General features: G+C 39.5%; 1 protein-coding gene across 2 annotated transcripts in view; it reads left to right on the top strand.

Moving 5' to 3' along the window:
- Positions 1 to 20,150, top strand: part of XDH (xanthine dehydrogenase) — a 90,119-nt gene that overhangs the window by 35,386 nt on the left and 34,583 nt on the right. For both annotated transcript variants that reach the window (XM_054979195.1, XM_054979187.1), the window contains 7 exons: positions 3,312 to 3,405; positions 10,374 to 10,483; positions 13,615 to 13,799; positions 14,384 to 14,558; positions 15,551 to 15,640; positions 15,889 to 16,058; positions 19,564 to 19,687. In XM_054979195.1, coding sequence (XP_054835170.1) covers positions 3,312 to 3,405; positions 10,374 to 10,483; positions 13,615 to 13,799; positions 14,384 to 14,558; positions 15,551 to 15,640; positions 15,889 to 16,058; positions 19,564 to 19,687 — 948 coding nt within the window. The remainder of the gene's footprint in view (positions 1 to 3,311; positions 3,406 to 10,373; positions 10,484 to 13,614; positions 13,800 to 14,383; positions 14,559 to 15,550; positions 15,641 to 15,888; positions 16,059 to 19,563; positions 19,688 to 20,150) is intronic.

Genomic DNA, 20,150 nt, shown 5'->3' with positions numbered 1-20,150 from the left:
GTGCTCAAAAGAATTTGTCACAGCTTCTGTGCCATGGGCAGATGTATCCATTTCCATTTGCACTGTTATGCAAATATACAAGTAAACGCTCAACCACTGACTTGGATTTCAAGTATGTTGTTTTCATGCAGCTCTGTCTGAATTAGAGTACATTTCTGTTTCTAAATGTTTCTTTTCACACAAAATACCAACAAGGCCTTGAGGCTACACAAGCAAGCAAATCATATTTGAAAAAGAATTGTTAGAGTTGTGAACCAGAAGATATTTAGAGAGAACCAAAATTTTTCATAAAAGGAAAGCGAGGAATGACACCTAGCTATCTTTCACTCAACTTCAATGCAAAGCTAAATGTTTTAGTAAATGTAATACTCAAGCCAAATAAAAGCTTGGATTAAGGTTGCCAGTCCCCCAGTGGAGAATGGTCATCCCCTGCCTTCACTTCTCAGAAATGGTGGGAGAAAAATTGAAAAAATGACTACCAGGCCAATGGTGTGACATCACTTTCAGGGAAAAACAGGAAGTGATATCACACATCTCTAGGAATTGCCAAAAACTCTATGGAAAAACATGGTAAAACCACAGAGTCTTTGTCAATTCCTAGAGAAGACTGAGGTCACTTCTGGGGGAAAATCAGTTTTACCATAGAGTTTCTGGTGATTCTCAGAAAGACATCATGATGTTTCTGGGTTTTTCCTGGACATGTCATCATACTGTCACCAATAGCCACTGCAGGGACTCGTGTTCCTGCTCTTCCAGTCTCCCACTGGTTACTGTAGAGAATTTTTGCAGATGACAGAGGGGGTGATTTTTTGCCAATTTCCCCCCTCGGCTACTACTTTTTCTGCTGTTCTTGCAGGTCTGCTGTCACTAAGATCAGCATTTAGAACAGCATCCCCCAATTTCTATAATAAATACCATAGAAATGCAAAGTGAGGAAATGGAAACAGAAATGGAAGTGAGGTCTCTGCATCTGTGACATCATCCACCCTCCTATTTTCTCCCACTGTGAGAGAGGGCAGAGTGGAGGGAGAGCTGGTGGGAGCAAGCCTAGCTTGTGCTGGCTATTTTGAAGATCTGGGAGAAAACCTTGATGTGAGATGTTTTCCAAATGGGGATAGGTTTGTGTAGTTAATCAGCAATTTAATATATGCCTCTCCCCTTAAAGATTAATGCACTGTGTGTCAGGTTCTCTGAGACTTAAGGGAAAAGGCATATCTACAACAAAAGGGCTAGAGACTTATTTTAAATTCAGAGACCCAATACACAGATTGTTATATCATTAGAACAATATAATGATATTCAACTGCCAATTAAAAGAAAACCCATAAAAGCCCTCCAGTGGAGGAAATGTCTACTGTGGGGACAGGGTCAGGAAAAATGGCTGTCGTATCATCTGTATCAAGAAAATCTAAACTTTCCCACTCGCATAGCAACCATGCAGACTTTGTTGCAATCTTTCCAAAAACTTTGCTGTAAAACAGATTCGGGAAGGCTTAGAAAAAAGGCAAGGAAACCCCTTTAACTACATGAATATACCACAAGGCACTTCCCACTTCCAAGCCGCATCAAACTGGGGCATGTGGAAATAGTCAGAGAGTACTTAATCCTTTTCTCCCATGCCTCTTCCACACTCCACAAATGCCTCTTTGAAGTTGTACTTAGCTTTGTGGGTGGGGATTGGAAGTTCTTATATTTTTCCCCCAAGTGGAACTAATTGCAGCTTTGGCTGGGTAATTGTGAAAGGAGCAGAGGAGGAAAGTAGAGCTCTCATAGGCCTGGTGAGGGAAGGGGATCCACTACTCCCAGCTTCTACTCGCACTACCTCTCACCTGGCAGGCAGAGGGGAAAGGCACAGGAGTGAGCCAACAAACCTCTGTCTGGAGCATGCTCCTGTGCACTCAGGAGCACTTCTGCATCATGCCAGGAATAACATCATTCCCAATGCAAAGCAGAAATGCTCTGCAGTGTGCATGCTGTGTGAGCGCGTGAGGGTAAGTACTCCCATTGTGCCCCCCAACAACCCCCGTGTCCCCTGGTTTGAGCACCAGGTAAACTGGGAACCCTAGAGAGCCAGTTAAGTGGTTAAGAGTGACAGGATTCCCCACTCCTCCACTTGAAGCCAGCTGAGTGACCTTGGATCAGTCACAGCACTTTCAGAGCTCTCTTATCCCACCTACTTCACTGGGTGCCTGTTTGTGGTGATAATAATGACATTGACTTTGTAAACCACTGAGTATGGCATTAAGTTGTCCTGAAGAGCGCTATATAAGCACAAGGTTCTAGAGGAAAGACACAACACACACCCTCGGGTAACTCCCCCACACCTATCATCAAAGCAGCCAGCTGGAGCTGCTAAATAGTTTTTTTTTTAATGAAAAAGATCTCAATGATGGATCTTTTGAGTCTCCTCTGATTTGACCAAGAATTGAATACCTCTCACTTGGAGGAGGGTTCGTAACAAGAATGTATACTGCAGGCTTTGCTTACAGTACTTTGGAGATCTCTTGGTATGCGTCTTTTGTCTTACATGGAGTTAATCTCATATTTTAATGCATGAAGTAAGGCTTGGAACTATATTACATCACAGAAATCCAGTCTGTGGATGTATAGAGTAAAAACTTTGTGCCACAAACGAGAGAGCATGCGGTAGTAAAATCTAGCTAAGGAAATGCTAGCTTTTATGAGAATGCTCAGGAGGATCTTTCAAACTTTTGACTGTTTTTGTTCTGAATACTGTTTCAATGAACTCCATCAACCTTATGTATCTTACCAGTTACACAGATAATCATAACTGAAATTAAATGTTTATAATAGAACAGTGATGAAATTCTTTTTTTTTAATTTATTGGATGGGTTGACATACAGTTCATTCATATCTTACAGATACATTCCCCCCTATATCCATAGATGCATCCCACCCCCTCCCCTCCCCCCTTTTCTGTGCAGACTCCCGACAGATACATTCCCCCCTATATCCATAGATGCATCCCACCCCCTCCCCTCCCCCCTTTTCTGTGCAGACTCCCGACAGCACTACAGCCCCATAATTTCTTATCATTTGTTCTATATTGCTTTTCATTTGTCCCTAATAGCTAGAGGTAAAATCCTAATTTACCATTTCTTAATACAATTCTGTAACTATTAATAAACTATCAAAAAGCCGTCAAAACATATTTCTTTTACACATATAAATTTCTAATGTCAGTTTACATAATTAACTATACATTACATTTCCCAGTTATTCCATTTGTCTTAATTTGCTAATTTCTTCATTTAACCTGATTTCTAATCTGTTCATGTATATTTTTCAGGCTCTTGGGGGAAATATAATGACTGCCAGTCCAATATCTGATCTAAATCCTGTGTTTATGGCAAGTGGGAGCAAGCTGACTTTGATGTCAAATGGTAAGCCACTCTAAAGTTTGGTGCAAGGCTTCCTTATTTAAGGCGAAAAGTTTTTTTTAAAAAATTTATTGGTGAGTACATAAAATATTACACAAATTCCCCCTCTTACCTAAATTATATCAACCCCCACCCTTACCCCCCTCCTTATAGACTTCCAACAGCTTTCCAACCCTTAGCCCATCTTGTTATTTAAATTATTCTTAACTATAATTTTTCTAAATCTTATATATATTGTATCACTTATTCTAAGCATATTCAAATTCTTCTATATCTCCAATTTACTAATTTATCCAATCTACGTCTCCCTGTTTAACCTATCTATTATTAATACATTCTTCTTAATACTAATATTAGCTTAGATTGATTAATAACTAATTTTCCCCATTAATGGTAAAGTTACTTCTCTCTCCCCTTTGTAAAATCACGCATTAATAATTCTCAAACTGCCACAGTCCTCCTTTCACATCCCATGTTTTTTCTAGATATTGTTTCAATTTCCCCCTGTCTGCAATATATTCTCCTGGATCAAGATCTTTCAGTTTTCTTGTCATTTTGTCCATTTCTGCCATGTACAACAATTTGTAAATCCAATCTTCTGTAGTTGGTATTTCTTGCACTTTCCATTTCTGCGCGTACAAAAGTCTTGCTGCTGTAATCATGTAAAATAGCAATGTTCTATACTGCTTTGGAACCTCTTCCATTCCCAAGTTCAGTAGCAGCAATTCTGGGTTCTTATTTATTTGGGTTTGCAAAACCTCATTAATTATTTCTATTATATCTCCCCAGTATTGCTTAGCTACCTCACAAGTCCACCACATATGATACAATGATCCTTCATGCTTTTTACATTTCCAGCATTTGTCTGACATATTTGCATTTCCAAGCGCAATCTTCTTAGGCGTTAAGTACCACCTATACATCATTTTATAAACATTATCTTTAATATTGGTACAAGTTGAAGTCTTCAAAGTGTTTTTCTACAAATATTCCCATGATTCCATTGTTATTTCTTTGTGAAAGTTTATTGCCCATTTCGCCATCTGGACTTTGACTGTCTCGTCTTCCGTATACCATTTTAAGAGTATTTTGTATATTTTCGAAATGTCTTTTTTACCTTCTTGTAAGATCACTTCTTCTAGCTCCGAGTTTTTCAGTCTTATTTCTCCCCTTAAACAGTCCGAGTTGTAAAGATCCCTGATTTGCCTATATTGAAACCATCCATACTGAGGAAATAACTCTTCTTGTGTCTTTATTTTTAATATTCTATGTTCCGTCGACGTTATCTCTTTATAAGTTAAACATTGTTGTTCATTATAAACAGCTCTCGGATCTATTACTTCATATGGTACCACCCATGAAGGGATACCACTTTCCATGTAATTCTTGTATTTCTTGTATTTCTTCCAGATTGTGAAAAGGCTTCTTCTAATATAGTGATGCAAAAACATAGAGTCCGCTTTAACTTTATCATACCACATGCCATCCAAACAATAGGCATGCCATCCAAACAATTTTTTATGTCCCTCCAAGGCCAGCAATTTACGGTCTTTTAGCGTTATCCAATCTTTTAACCAAACCAGACAAATTGCTTCATAATATAGTCTTATGTTTGGCAGTTGCAGTCCCCCTCTTTCTTTTGAATCTTGTAATACTTTCATTTTCACCCGGGGTTTCCTGCCTGCCCACACGAAGTCTGAAATTTTTGTCGAATTGTTTGAAGTCTCGGATAATTGGAATAGTTTGCAGCAAAAACATCACACGTGGTAACACATTCATCTTTACTGCTGCTATTCTTCCCAACCATGACAAATTTAATTTATTCCATTTTATCAATTCTCTTTCTATTTGTTGCCACAGTTTCTCGTAATTATTTTAAAATAAATCTATATTTTTCGCAGTCCGCTCAATTCCTAAATATTTTACTTTGTTAGTTACCTCGCAGTCTGTTGTCTCCATTAATTCTTGCTGTTTTTGCTTCGTCATATTCTTACACAATATCTTCGACTTCTTTTTGTTCACATAGAATCCAGCCAAGTCTCCGAATTCCTTTATTTTATCTATTATTTTTGGCATGTTATCGATTGGGTCTTCCACTATCAACATTACATCGTCTGCAAATGCTCTGACTTTGTAGGAAAATTCCTTTATTTTTATGCGACGAATTGTATTGTCCTCTCAAATTTGAATCAGCAAAATTTCCAAAATCAAAATAAACAACAATGGAGACAATGGGCAGCCTTGTCTTGTACCTTTACTTATTTTCAATTTTTTAGTCAAATCATCATTGACTACAATCTCTGCACACTGGTCTTTATAAATTCCTTTAACTGCTTGTATGAACTTTTCTCCCATTTGCAGCTTTTCCATAGTGGCAAACATAAAGTCCCAGTTCAAATTGTCAAATGCTTTTTCCGTGTCCACAAAAAAGAAACCAACTTCCCTATCACAGTGCTTGTCATTTCATGAATCAGGAATCTTTTGGCCTTGCAAAATTCCATTGATTACCTCCCTTAGAAACGGTGTCAGGTCATTGGCCATCATTCTATAAAACTTTGTTGTTATTCCATCCGGTCCAGGCGCTTTCCCTAATTTTGTTGATTGTATAGCTTCTTTTATTTCTTCCTCTGTCACTTCCCTATTTAACTTCTCTTTCCATTCCTCTGAAATTGTTGGAAGCTTCATTTTCTCCAAATATTCCGCTATTGAATCTCTATTCACCTCCTTTTTTTGGTACAGTTTTGCATAAAATTTAAAAAAGGCTCTACTAATGGCAGATTGATCCATCAATATATTATCCTCTTCTCGAATCTTAGTTATGGTTTTCTTCTCCTTTCCCCCCCCCTTTAACTGCCATGCTAAGTATTTCCCAGGTTTATTTGCACCTTCAAACGACTTCTGCTTCATTTTTTTTTAAATTCCACTCCAATTCTTTGTTATTCATTGCCGTCAATTGTTCCTGCAGGATTTTCATATCCTGATATATTTTCTTTTCCCCTGGTCTTTTCTTAAGTTGTACCTCTTTGGCTTTAATTTTTTCCATAATTTCAAGTCTCTTTTCTTCCTTTCTCTTTCTAGCTCTTGCATTCAAGTCCATTAGTATTCCTCTAATCACAGCTTTATATGTGTCCCATACCTTATAAGTTGATACATCCTTGTTCAAATTGTACTGTATAAAGAATTTGGTTTCTCTTCGTAACAATGCAATGTTTTCTTCCGTCTGCAGCAAGTCTTCATTTATCCTCCATCCTCTTCTTTTAGTATTTTTTCCGAATCTCCACATGATTGGATTATGATCTGAGCCTACCTTGGGCATTATCTCCACGTCTCTAGTCCATACCACCAATTCTTTGGAGGCCCAGATCATGTCAATTCTTGATAGTGTAAAATGTCTTGCAGAGTAAAATGTATATTGTCTATTTTTAGGATTTTGTCTCCTCCATACATCTTCCAGACTTTCTTGTTCCTTAATCGCAAAGAATGATTTTGGCAAAAGTCCTCTTTTTTTTTTGGTGCACTTTTAGATTTCTTGTCTTCTTCCAAGTTTGTAACTCCATTGAAGTCACCTGCCAGAATTATTTGATCATAGGTCAGTTCGTCTAATTGTTTCTGTAAATCCTTGAAAAAATTTTCTTTTGCCCCATTAGGCGCGTAAATTCCAATCACCAAAGTCTTCTTAGAGTTCCAAATTATTTCCACTGCTATATATCTGGCTTCTGTATCGCTTAGAACTAATTTTGGCTGCAGCTCTTCCTTTATATACAATACAACTGCTCTCTTCTTCTTTTTGGAAGCTGCTGCAAATTCATTTCCAAGTTTTGCAAGTTTCAAATATTTTACATCCTGCTTTTTGATATGTGTCTCTTGCAAGCACACTATGTTACATTTTTGTTTTAAAAGCCAGTGGAAAATAGTCTACGTTTAAAAGGTGAATTTAGTCCATTTACATTCCAAGATATAATTTTACACTCCATGATCAAATTTTAGCTCCTTTTGGTAAGTCTTTTTCATTGTCCTTAATAAACGTTTCCATCTCCTGGCCAGATCTGATGTTTCTCCTTGCTCCACCAAATTCGAAAGCCAGTCCTTCAGGTATTTCCCATCTGTATCTGATTTTCAAATCTTTTAACATCTGGACCAACTCTCTGTACTTTTTCCTCTCCAACAACACCGATCTGAGCAGTTCTTTCATGATTCTCACCACTTTCCCATCGACTTCTAATGGATCCTGAAATTGTTTACTCACGATTGACTCTCTTGTATTTCTAGTTGTAAATTGCACAATCATATCTCTTGGTAACTTCTTTTGAGCTGCAAATTTTGAATTAATTCTGTATGCCACGTCCAGAAGCGCTGCTATCTCCTCTTCTTCTTTACCTAGGTAACCCGCCAAAATTTCTGTAATCTGCTCTTGGGCTGATTTTTCCAAAACTTTCGGGATTCCACGAAATCTAAGTTGTTTTTCCATTTGTTTACATTCAGCTATGGCCATTCTTCCCTTCACTCCTCTCATCTCCATTCTCTGCACATCTGCCAAAGTGTCAGCCACATTTTCTACTGCGTTAACTCTCTGCTGTGTAACTTGCAAGTCTTTTTTAACTTGATCCATGTTCGTAGTTAGTTCTGCCATCTCCCGTTTAAGTGCCTCTTTGAAATCTTTCAAATTTTTCTCCATCTCTTGCATCATATCTTTAAGCTCTTTATTTCCTTCCGAAACTTTTTTGTCTAAATTTTCCAGCGCCATTTGCCATTCCTTCTTTGACATTGTGGGGCTAGCTCTACTTCGCTCCCACGAGTCTGCTCTTTTCCTTAACTCCGTGGCGCTACTTTATTATTTTCTTTTATTTTTAAAAGTCCAGATTTATGTTGTTTTTCTAAAAACTAGTATTTACGCAGTCCAAAATGTCGGGCGTCTTTTCTCTATGGTTTTATTTTGAGGCAACCGCCCTTACCCTTATCAAAGATGGCCTACTTCAAGGCGAAAAGCTTTTAATGGTATCAGCAGCTTCAAGTGAGTAGTCATGTTTGTCTGTAATAGTCATACAAAATTTGAGTCCAGTAACATCTTAAAGACTAACAAAACTTCCTAGGATATGAGCTTTCGTGGCTGAAAGCTCACTTCATCCAATGTAGCAGCAGGAAGGGCAGTTTGTGCTTTAGAATGCAAAGTGGAAAACCACAGGGTTTTGTTTTGTTTTGCTAAGTAGAGCCTCCTCATACCCACATTTTAAGGATAAAAAGGATTTGCTACTAAAAACTTCTGTCAAAATTCTCTGTTATGAATTTTTAGAAAGAACTGTGCACTGAGCTCCTTTGAGAAAGCCATGATAAAAATATACTAAATGAATAATCTAATATTTTGCAGTATGTGATAGCTGACATGCAGTGGAATTTAGTATTTAACAGTATTGATAAATTATTCACAATTGGGATTGGCACCACAGATTTCTGGCAATGAGGTGTGAATCCTTTCATCCATGCATCTGGCAACATTTGTAGGGCTGCCAATCTCTACGGGGGATCCCCTGTTTCCACTTTCTCCCCCCCACCTCACTTACCTGGCCAGCCCCTGAGGCAGACCCCGGAGGTGCAGTGCGCCCCCGGTCAGTGCAGTGCGCCCCTGTGCCCCACAATGGGCTCATTTTGGGCTGAATCGGGCCCACAGGGGGGTGATTCAGACCTTTGGCAAATGTGGGAGCACACACTGGGCTACCCTTTGACCCACGTGATGACATCACTCCCCAGAAGTGACATCATCACGCATGCCGGGAGCATGTGTGCACTACGCACGCACAACAGAAGGGACACCGATTGCCATGGAGGGTGAGTGCCGGGTTCCCAGTCCCTCACCAGGGGACTAAAGGGACCTGGCAACCCTAAACATTTGACAGATAACATGCAATGATAATTAGTATTTGACTGCTGACAGCTTATGAGATTTCTGTTTTGAAGCCTGCCAACAAGTTGAAATACTAACAAGTTGAAAGCATTTGAATTTTGGATTCAGAGTTTAAAAGTTCATATTCAACAGAGCGAATTTGAATTTTGCTTTGGGATTCCTCATCCTAATATTTGAAGTTAATTCTGAATATTTGTGAATATTCATTTCATCTCTAAACGACACCCGACAGCAGGATGATTTGAACCTAGATCCTTCTTGGCTGCAGCCTTTCTCTAGCAGTGTGTTTAGATGTCCAGGGCTCAAGCAGCAACATCGCTTTTCTCTTTACCGTATTGCCTTTTGTATGACTGGTTCCTTTTCAGTTCTGCCCCTACACAACTGCTAGTCTGTACAACTGAGCCTAACCTGAATGTTGTTCTATTTCCTGGTTCTTCCTTCAGCTTTTGTTTGTTCTGTTCTCTAATTTTACTTTGACTTCTTTCTTACTCCCTAACCTCACCTGTGCTTTCCCTCATCTTAATTTGGACTTCCTGTTTGGTACCAACCCTTGTCTCTTGGTACTTGAATTTGGCTGGCCCCTTGAAAGAGGCCTCCAGAAAGCCACCCAATCAGTTTTGCACAGTAACGTCACCCTATACTGTCTGTTCTATTTTAGATGTCAGGTTTACAGGACTAAAATAGCAGAGGATTCCAATCCTGCAAAGAGGTATTGGGCTGGATCTAATGGCTGCCTTCTGCTCAGTAAGGGATCTGTTGTTGTGGAAAGTCTCCTTCCGTTGGAGGAAAGGATTCCTTCTTCCCAACAGAATATATTTAACCTTGCAGAATGGATCCAACTTATTGATCCCAAATTACATATGATACCAGACTTAATTCCATCCTATTTTCCTTGTAGTTCAGATGAAACTGCAAGACTGTATTTTCCCATAAGTATAGATTGTTTCATGGCTTTTCTTATACAAACAAAATGTCAGCTGTGCTTCTGAGAATTAACAATTGCTTGTATGAATAGGGAGATGATACGCTTACATATTCCACCCATTGTGGGCCCTCTCTTCTTTCTTTACAGAGGGCAGCAGGACTGTAAGGATGGATGAAACATTCTTTATTGGTTATAGAAAGACTGTCCTAAAACCTCAGGAAATACTGCTCTCAGTTGAGATACCCTTCAGCAGGAAGGTGAGGAAATGGGTAGAATATAAATTGATTTACAAGTCTGAATACAAACTAACAGGCTGTGCTTTATTGTGAAGACAAATATCAAGAGTTCTTCTGTTCTGGAAAGCCTGTTATGTTCAGAATATTTTATGGAAGTTCAAGAAATGCAGAGAATGTGATGTTTGAGTACAGGCTTTATTTTCTGGAAATCTTCGTTTCCATTTTAAAAAATCAAATTGTTAGCTCTTTGGTTGCCAGGATATGCTTGACACAAGAAAAACAGAAAAACCCATGTCAGACTACTAACACCAATAATGTATATTACAATCAATATGTCAAGCCTCACAGTAATATAACAATTCACACAGTAATACAAGGCTTAGTATGTAATCACAACGAGTTTAATAAATTCAAACCCTACTTATAGCTAGCTATAAGGAAAGGCTATGTTACTGGATACCCGTGAGGATTAATTCTGAAGAAAGTATTGGTTGAATGGAATACTGACTATACTCTTTGAAAAAGATGGTTTGAAACGGGCAATTGGGATCTAGATAACCCGTTAGAGGAATTATCACCAAGTTATCTCATCAGGACAAATATTACTCCGTACATTGATCTTTAAATGAATTACAGCCATCTGTGAGGAAATTGACATTGAACACTCTTACCTATGAAAACGGATACACGGTGCTTTAGAAATAACAATAATTGAACGGGCTTGTGTATATGGTGCTCTTACTGCATTTGCACTTTATTCTTATGTGCAATATATGAGTATATGAATAGCACTTTGGACACCTTGCATTTTATTTATTGGTACAGAACTTCCATGTTAGAACTGGTATGAGTGGTATTTCGTTTATAAGTAGGGTTTGAATTTATTAAACTCATTGTGATTACATACTAAGCCTTGTATTACTGTGTGAATTGTTATATTACTGTGAGGCTTGACATATTGATTGTAATATACATTATTGGTGTTAGTAGTCTGACGTGGGTTTTTCTGTTTTTCTTGTGCCATATACCACATTTCTCTCTTTTTTGATTTAAGGATATGCTTGACAGCATTCAGCAAGGCCTGTTCAGAAGCCAACAGGATGGCTTCTTATCTGGTCAAAGAGCTGCTGGGTCCCATAGTGTAATTCAGCATGGGACCTCAGTGTCCTTTAGAGTGGCACTGGCCTGTCCTCTCCCTCCCACTAACAAAGTTTGAAGCCTTCCTCCAGCCTAAGGAGCCTTCCTCCATCTCTAATGGAAGAGTCACTTATATTGGAGAGATTTCCCAGCAATTCCTAGAGTGATGTAACATTGCTTCCAATTCCCCCCCAAAAGCGATAGAATGCTGTTTTCTAAGGCTGCTGTAATACTGTGAAAAAATAGAAATCTATTTTTAGCTTCAGAGTCAATAATTTTATGTAGGATTCTAGTCAGCCTGCAACTGACTGGAGACTGGGGGCAGGGACATGGGGGGTATTGTTGGGCAACAGCATTCTATCCCTTTTGGGGGAAAAACTGGAAGCAATGTCACACCACTCTAGGAATTGCTGGGAAATCTCTGGTAATGTTGTCATGCCAGTCTAATTCAAGTGTATTTTGTCTCGTGTGGTTTGACCCTAAGAACTGTGTTAGCTGTTTGGTTACAAAAACTGCACAATCCCTCCCCATTAAAACAGGTTCTGCCTGCTTACTTTTCAGCCATCGTTACACATATATGTCTCAGCTTGCACCCTACACTCTGGCTTATGGGAGGAGCGGGGGACTCCTATGGCCTGTAGGGTAATGCAAAGGGAAAAAAAGACAGCAACACAAGATGCAAAGATGCAGTATGGAAATAATGCAGCAAAACATCCATCATAGTTTAGCTGCATTATGTAGGCTTTTATGTACTGAGTGAAAATAGAATAACAGACTGGTAATGTGGGGTCCTTTTCAGCCTCACCATGCATGAAGTAGCATTGTGATTATAATTAAAAACAAGCTGGAGGCCCAGAAGAAGTCATGCACATTGGATAGAAACATAGAAATATATCCTTACCTCATCCCACCTTACATCTCCCCTTCAGAATTATCTAAGCTTTCAGGGTTTAAGAAGGCTAATTTCTCCTCTTTGTTTTCTTAAAGTCTACCAAAAGTTGGTTTCAGGTATGTAGACATGTTGGTCTGCAGTAGAACAGCAGGATTTGAGTCCAGTGGCAACTTAGAGACCAACAAGATTTTCAGGATATAAGCTATTGAGAGTCAAAGGTCCCTTCTTCAGCTACAAGGAGGAGTAGAGCTCCCTGCCCTTTATTTCTCAGTAAGGAGGTAGGAGGGGTGAAGCAAAGAAGGGAGTCAGGATATAAAGTTATAATGTTATAATGTTTAGAGCAGAAATTAGTATCTGTAATGACATAAGAATACTATGTCTCTATTCAGCCCCCCAAATTCTATTGTTCTGAATTTTTGAATGAACTTAAAGTCAGCAATCTCACTTTGTAATCTGTCCTTGAAGCTTCTTTGAAGACAGCCACTTTTAGATCAGCAATGGAATGTCCTGGAAAACTGAAATGTTCTCCCACTGAGTGGAGTTTTCTCTGAGTGGGAGAAAAGTAAAAAAAAGTAAGGCAATTGGTCTTTCTTGAGATTAGTCCTAGAAAGACTAAAGAGTGACAATTGATGTTTTCAGTGAGGGATTAGAGGTTTAGCTGAAAGTGTGTGAAAAATGACCCTGGGTATGGCCTGATGATTTAAAGCAGCTTCTGAGAGCCAACCTAGAGATGAAGGGAGAGATCTTCATGATTAAGCTTTTTAAAAACTACTGAGCAGCCCAGCTTGACTGCTTTGGAGATCACAGAAGGTTGCTGAAGGGAGGGGTTTTTTATCACCCCAGATTAACAGGAAGAATTAACCATCTTTTGCCATTCTTCTTTAGCTATTTAAATCATTCTTTCAAAGCTACAATTAGCTCAATGGGAGGAAAAAGGACCCTGGTGTTCCACCCTTGTCCATTCTTGCACACATTTAATATTGCTTCTGTATCTTGATATTATAAAATGAAAAGCAAATCTATTTTACTCCTACTCACTTGCCTGTAGAAATAAACTGTGTTTATTGTATTGATCTCACTATGATCCAAATGAGGAACCCAAGACAACCTCTTTTTGCCCTAGGGTGAATATTTCTCAGCATTCAAGCAGGCTTCTCGGCGAGAGGATGATATAGCAATAGTGACCTGTGGAATGAGAATCTTGTTCCAAGAGAGAACCAGTCGAGTGCAAGAGATTAAGCTGAGTTATGGAGGGATGGCTCCCACAACTGTGTTGGCTAGTAAAACTTGTCAAGAGCTCATTGGCAGGTAGGAGAAACAGGCTCTAATGCTGCAGAATACGGTCATTTCATGTTATAGCACTAAATTGGGGACTCATAAAAAACCAGAAATAGTTCTATTTAAAAGAGTCCCTTGCAGACATTTTCTGCCAGCATAACAGTCTGTGTTTGCCGTGCTGGTTTCACTACAATCACTGTTGGCAATGCAAGTGTATGGGAAGGCTGTAAAAGGCCCCCTTCCTGCTATTGGGATCATAGAATCATGGAAGGTACCTCCAGGGTCATCTAGTCCAATTCTCTGCACCATGCAGGAAATTCCCAACTAGCTCCCTTCGCACCCCCAGTGTCCCCTGCTCCACGCCCAGAAGATGGCAAAACACTTAGCCAAACTGTCATATAAAAGTCACATAACTTGCCCAGCTTCATGCCCCCCCTAGACTGACCAGGGCCCCTTGAATTTTATCTCCCTGTTCCCCCCTCCTCTTGGTGACCTTGAATGGGATCTGAATCCAACCTGACTTGTACTACATGGACTATGGGGAAAGGGACGTGTTTCAGTAATGCAGAATACAGTGCAAGTGTCATGCTAATTGATGGTTCATTCCTCTGCAGGGAGTGGAAAGAAAAGCTTTTGCAGGATGCCTGCTGTTTGCTGGCCAGCGAGATGAATCTGTCTCCTTCAGCCCCAGGGGGCATGGTGGACTTCCGACGAATTCTCACACTCAGCTTCTTCTTTAAATTCTATCTCACTGTGCTTCAGAAATTAAGTATAGATCTCAATGGTAATGTGAGTGCTCCCATTGTCTTTCTAGTAAAGTATAAACTCAGGTCCACAACATGTGGAAACAAATACTGTGTCTGTTGAATTCTAGAGATCTCTATCAGTTAGAATAGGAGTAGACATGGGTACGAACCAAAAAAATGTAATGACTCTGTGGTTTGTAGTTCAGTGCCAACGACGATCCCGAGGTCGCGAACCGAAACGAACATTTTCCGTTGCCAAACCGGTTCGCGGTTCGCGGTTCGTGGGGTGCAGAACGGCCCCCGTTGCATTTAGAGAGCCCATATTCCCGGGAAGTGTTTTACAGGCTCTCCTACAGCCATCACCCAAGTTTGGACAAGATTACAAAAGGGATCTTGGAGTTATACCCTCTCCAATCCAAGGCCCCCAGGAAACCCCCACTCAATACAGTGGCAAGCAAGAGCTAAATAGGAGTGTTAGTGGTGGCTTAGCAATGTTTACAACCCCAGTGATCCAGAATTTTTCTCTCAATGACACAAAGAACAAAGACCAGGCTATCTGATGAGGAACAGATCCATCACACAATCTCTTCATAATGCATGCTTCACCCACAAAATTGAATAGAAACAGTGCAAAGTAGAATAATAATTCATTAGGATAGGAGAGCCTCTATTGTCAGAGAATGGTGGTGATGTGAATTTGTGCATATCTAGCCCCACTCGGAATATAAAGGCAGGACCTGTTTGACACCTGCTGCTATTGAATGGATACTTGCCATAAAGGTCCAAAGGAGAAGAGAGATGAATGAGGAAAGCAACACATCTGAGAGGAGGAAGTGCCCCTATTCTCAAACAGTTGGGAGCAGAGCATGCAGTGGGCTAAACAGGAGCTTTGGGACATTCACAGTGCAATACTAAGAACACATTCCTGGATGTAAGCCAAATTGAATAGATCAGTGTAGGATTCTGTGCACTTTGGTACAAATTATAGCTGTGAAAATTTCATATATAATATGGAATTTAAAATTTGTTTTGCAGAACAATCTTGACGAAGTGGTCCCATCTAGATATTCCAGTGCCACTGAGTTATACCAGAAAGATCCCGTGAATAATGTGCAGCTTTTCCAAGTAAGTATGAGGAATCCAATGATCAAGATGAGATGATGCCAATACCAGCTATACCTTACCAGCCTTTATTTTCCCCTGTGTTGTTTGTAGTTTCAAGAAATACATTTGTATTTTTATTAACTCTTGTCTTTTGTGTTTGTTCAGAGGTTTGAAGAATATGTGAGCAGTTTTAACTCTTGATAGAATGTGCATAAAAAATTGACCAACAGCCCTAAAAATACCTTGGTTTTTTTTTTCTTTTGTTACAGGAAGTACCTGCAGGACAGTTGATTGAAGACATGGTGGGACGACCTCTGGTTCATCTTTCAGCTGCCAAGCAAGCAAGTGGAGAAGCAGTCTATTGTGATGATATACCTCGCTATGAGAATGAACTCTACCTAACACTTGTTACCAGCACCAAAGCCCATGCCAAAATTATGTAAGTATGGAATGGAACAAACACATGAACACAAGAAGCTGTCCTATGTAGAGTCAGACCCCTGACTCTACAGTGTAGCCCAGTGTTGTCTATTCTAGTTGGATGTGGCTTTCCAGTTCTCAAGCAGAGGTCACCTCCTACCTGATCCTTTTTTAAAACTGGAGATGCCAGGGCTCAAATATAGGACCTTCTGAATACAAAGGAAGTGCTTTACCACTACACTTTGCATCTGCGATAGAAGTTCCTCTATTAGTATATGCTAGTCATGTGTTCACCATTAGGCTGGGTGGGGAAGACGTTTTGGATAGTTTTTAGATTGCAAGGAAGACACAGGACAGCTCTGTGTCTTCTGGTCATTAAAACCCAAAGCCTTCACTCCATCAAATGGGATCTTGGTCAGTGAGAGCCAGGCTGCCCACTGTTAGGATGAAAGCTTTGCCCTCAAAACAACAGAGATGCTGCTTGTTTTCCACCCTGCCGGATGGAGTGAGCTGATTCCTGGCCATAATTCCCAAGGATATGAAGCAGAGTCATTACATACTAAACATTCTAGGATGAGAGCATGTGCCCTGCTGCAGGGCACTGGTGCTCATGATAAATCTAGGAATTTAAACAGACTGTGAAAACATTGCATCCCTTTGGTAAAATGTTGGGCAGGAATTAATTCACAGACTTACCTTTTTCTTTATAATTAATCCTCACGTCTATAGAGTAGATTATATGCTTAGTGTACAAAACTGGCTATAAATACATTTGTAATATGTTTTCAGGAAGGAACCTTTGTTTTGAAAAAGTCACCGTGCTTTCTCTATGATAGGTTCTTAGGTCATTTTCAGTATCTCACTGTTTAAAATGTTTTACTTTGTTCTAATTACATATTACAGTACCATAAAATATAATAATTTAACAGCCTGAGAAGGTAAAAAATGTCATGTAAAATGCAAAAATAAGGTGTCATGGCAGTTTAAAGATTGACACATGTATTATGGCATTAACTTTCATAAGTATGCTTGCCAACTCCGGGTTGGGAAATTCCTGGAGATTTGGGGAGTGGTACCTAGCGAGGGTGGAGTTTGAGGAGGGACCTCAACAGATAATGCCATATAGTCCATTCCCCAAAGCAGCCATTGTCTCCAGGGGAACTATCTCTGTTGTATGGATAGTTAGATCTCTAGGCTCCACCTGGTGGGCAACCCTATTTGTAAGCTATAGTCCACTTTGTCAGATGTAATCTATAGGGAGATTTTCAGATAAAAGGAGAATGTTACTGACATAGGCCACACAGAAAAGCATGGTGGATCTGGATAACTAAAGGCTGATTAGTGAGTTATGGTAGCCATGTGGAAGCCATTGGAAAGATATCTAGGTACAGCTCCAGTAGTATAGGAATGTTTAGGCACTTCTCAGTAGACATTTCATCCTTCTTTACATAGAGAGTTTCTGTGTCAGCAGGAGCATTTGCATTCAGGGGGACAACGGGCATTGTCTTCCATCTGGAAGAATATTATTCAGGAAGAATATGAGGCAGCTCCACACTGTAGCTCCTGACAGTTTCAACTGTGAATAAAAGTTTTGGAATTGAATAAATCTTCTACTGTCTTTGACAATATATCTTCTACTGTCTGTTCCTGCCATGTCTACTGGGTGACCTTGGGTCTGTCTCTTTGCTGCAGCATAAGCTACCTGTCAGGTTGGCAGATGACACTCACCTATGTCCTTCTTTGCATACATGCAAAGCGAGCATGCACTTCTGACCCTGGCATGGTGACATCACTTGTGCACTGGGCAAGTGAATGGGCAGGCCGGCTACCTCCCCAGTATGCAGAAGGCTAGGCAAGCAGGAGGGTGCCAGCCACTTCCTTGGCATGCAGAAGGCGGCAAGCGGGTGAGGGGCGGGGAGGTGGCGGAGATGCAGGAGGCTGGATGGATTGTCTGGCCACACCCCAGGGTTGCCTAGAAGGATAAGAGAGGAGGCAGAGGTGGTGCAGGAAGGCCTGCTGGTACTGCTGCTGGCTCCAGCACACCAATAGCCAGCCACTCCTCTCCCACGCACAAAAATATTGGACATTCATATGTCTGATGTTTTCGTTGCTTCTCCCTGGACAGTTGACTGATCACAGATAGGATTGCCAACTCTGGCCTGGGGGATGCCTAGAGATTTGGGAGCAGAGTGTGAGGAGAAGGAGTTCAGTGGGGATGAGATGCCATAGGTTCCATCGTCCAAAGCTACCACAATTTGAGAACCTCTATATGTGGCGCAAGATTTATTGTACTATCATATCAAGCAATGGAGTACAATTTAAGTTCAAACTTTAACAGGTACAACAACTGCTGCATCACTAACATAGTTTAGGTTCAAGTCAAATTTCCTTCCTCGACTTCCTGTTTCCTGTCCTACCAGACTACATCTCCCAGCAAACAGTGCTTCCAGTTGTTTATTTCCATTACTTGATCTAAGACTACTACATTTACAAAATATGAGGCTCAAAAGAAAATGCTGAGGAATGTAGCAAACGTAGTTCTTCCAGGCCTTTGCCGAGGTGAAGTGAGCTGATGCTGAGGGGGAAAGGCTATGGGTTGGATCCAGTCAGCCTTTTCTCTCTTTGTCACTAAAAAACCTTCCTTAGTACTCCCCCTCCCCCAATACTGGTTTTTATACATTTAGGCACAGTGATCTTCAACATAGCCTTTTTGGGTGGTGTTCAAAGATAACCTTCTTTCCTTTTTCACCAGCAGTAAAGTTGGCTGGGTCCAACACTATAACTGTCACTTCTTTGTATAAAAATGCTGAATAAAAACTGAGAATTTTGAGGCGCTGGGTAAAGTACAAATTTGATAATCTGGCATATTTCTTGTGAAAATGGCAAATTTCTTGGTGAAAATGTTAAGAATAGAAGTCTGAAGTACTGGCAAGACATGTCATCCACATTGATCACTGAATTTAGAGTTTCAGAAAAAAACATGTAATCCTTATCACTTAAGGTAGTGTACAAACTACTGGAAACATCCCAGAAAAGGGCAAGCTTATACAATCTGCTAAAATGAAATGTATGTGTTCTTATGCAAAGGAATTTTGACCAGACATTTACTAGGGCATCATTTAACCAGAAAACCGTTCATGAGGGATTATTCAGATTTGTCATCCTTTCTGCTTTGATTCCCAGTTCCTCATTTTTATTTTACATTTCTCTTGTATGAACTGGACGCATGATTCTTTATTTTCATGCCATTTTCTCTTTTCTTACACACTTTCTTCAAGGATATTGTTTCAACATTTTTCAATGTTATTTGTGGGTCAATAAATCAGGATTATACATTAAAGTGACATAAAGTGTATGTATAAATACCATATATAAATGCTTGCACAGTGTAAATTACAAAACCAACAGTAAAAAGTAGAGAACTGGAGCCGGTGACAAAAATATAAATGAATATAAAACTCAATAAAATATGATGTATTTCCTTATTTTGAGTAATCTTTCTCTCTGCTATTCTTTTTCTTCAGTTCTGTTGATACAACAGAGGCTCAGAAAGTGCCTGGCTTTGTATGTTTTGTCTCTGCCAAAGATGTTCCTGGGAATAATGTCACTGGGATGAAAAATGATGAAACCATCTTTGCAGAAGACACTGTATGTAACTTTCTTTTTTATTTGTTATATCATGTACAGAGTTGCCTCTAAGGAGTTAGTGAAGGTGTGAAAATGTTACTTGGTTGCTTATTCGTGGGAATCTTACCGGGTAACCTTTAGAAGAGTTATATCCTTCTAAATCCATTGAAGTTAATGGGCTTAGAAGGATTATTTATTTATTTATTTATTTATTTATTTATTTATTTATTTATTTATTTATTTATTTATTTATTTATTGTCCTGTTTTCTCACTGATACTCAAGGCGGATTACATAGTAAGTCATATTGATGCAATCAATAGGATGAAACATTAAATAAGCAATAAAATAGGGCTATGATTACAGAAATCCATCACAAGGTATAAATTATTAGAGATGATATGTTAAACAATGCAGAAAACAGTATTACATAAGTAGAAAATAATACCGTGTAAGAAAGATAATACATATAGGAAACAGATAAA

This window comes from Eublepharis macularius, chromosome 1 (genome assembly GCF_028583425.1).
Source record: "Eublepharis macularius isolate TG4126 chromosome 1, MPM_Emac_v1.0, whole genome shotgun sequence".
Taxonomy (NCBI): domain Eukaryota; kingdom Metazoa; phylum Chordata; class Lepidosauria; order Squamata; family Eublepharidae; genus Eublepharis; species Eublepharis macularius.
Note: the sequence above shows the minus strand (reverse complement) of the source record. Positions and strands in the feature narration are given on the sequence as shown.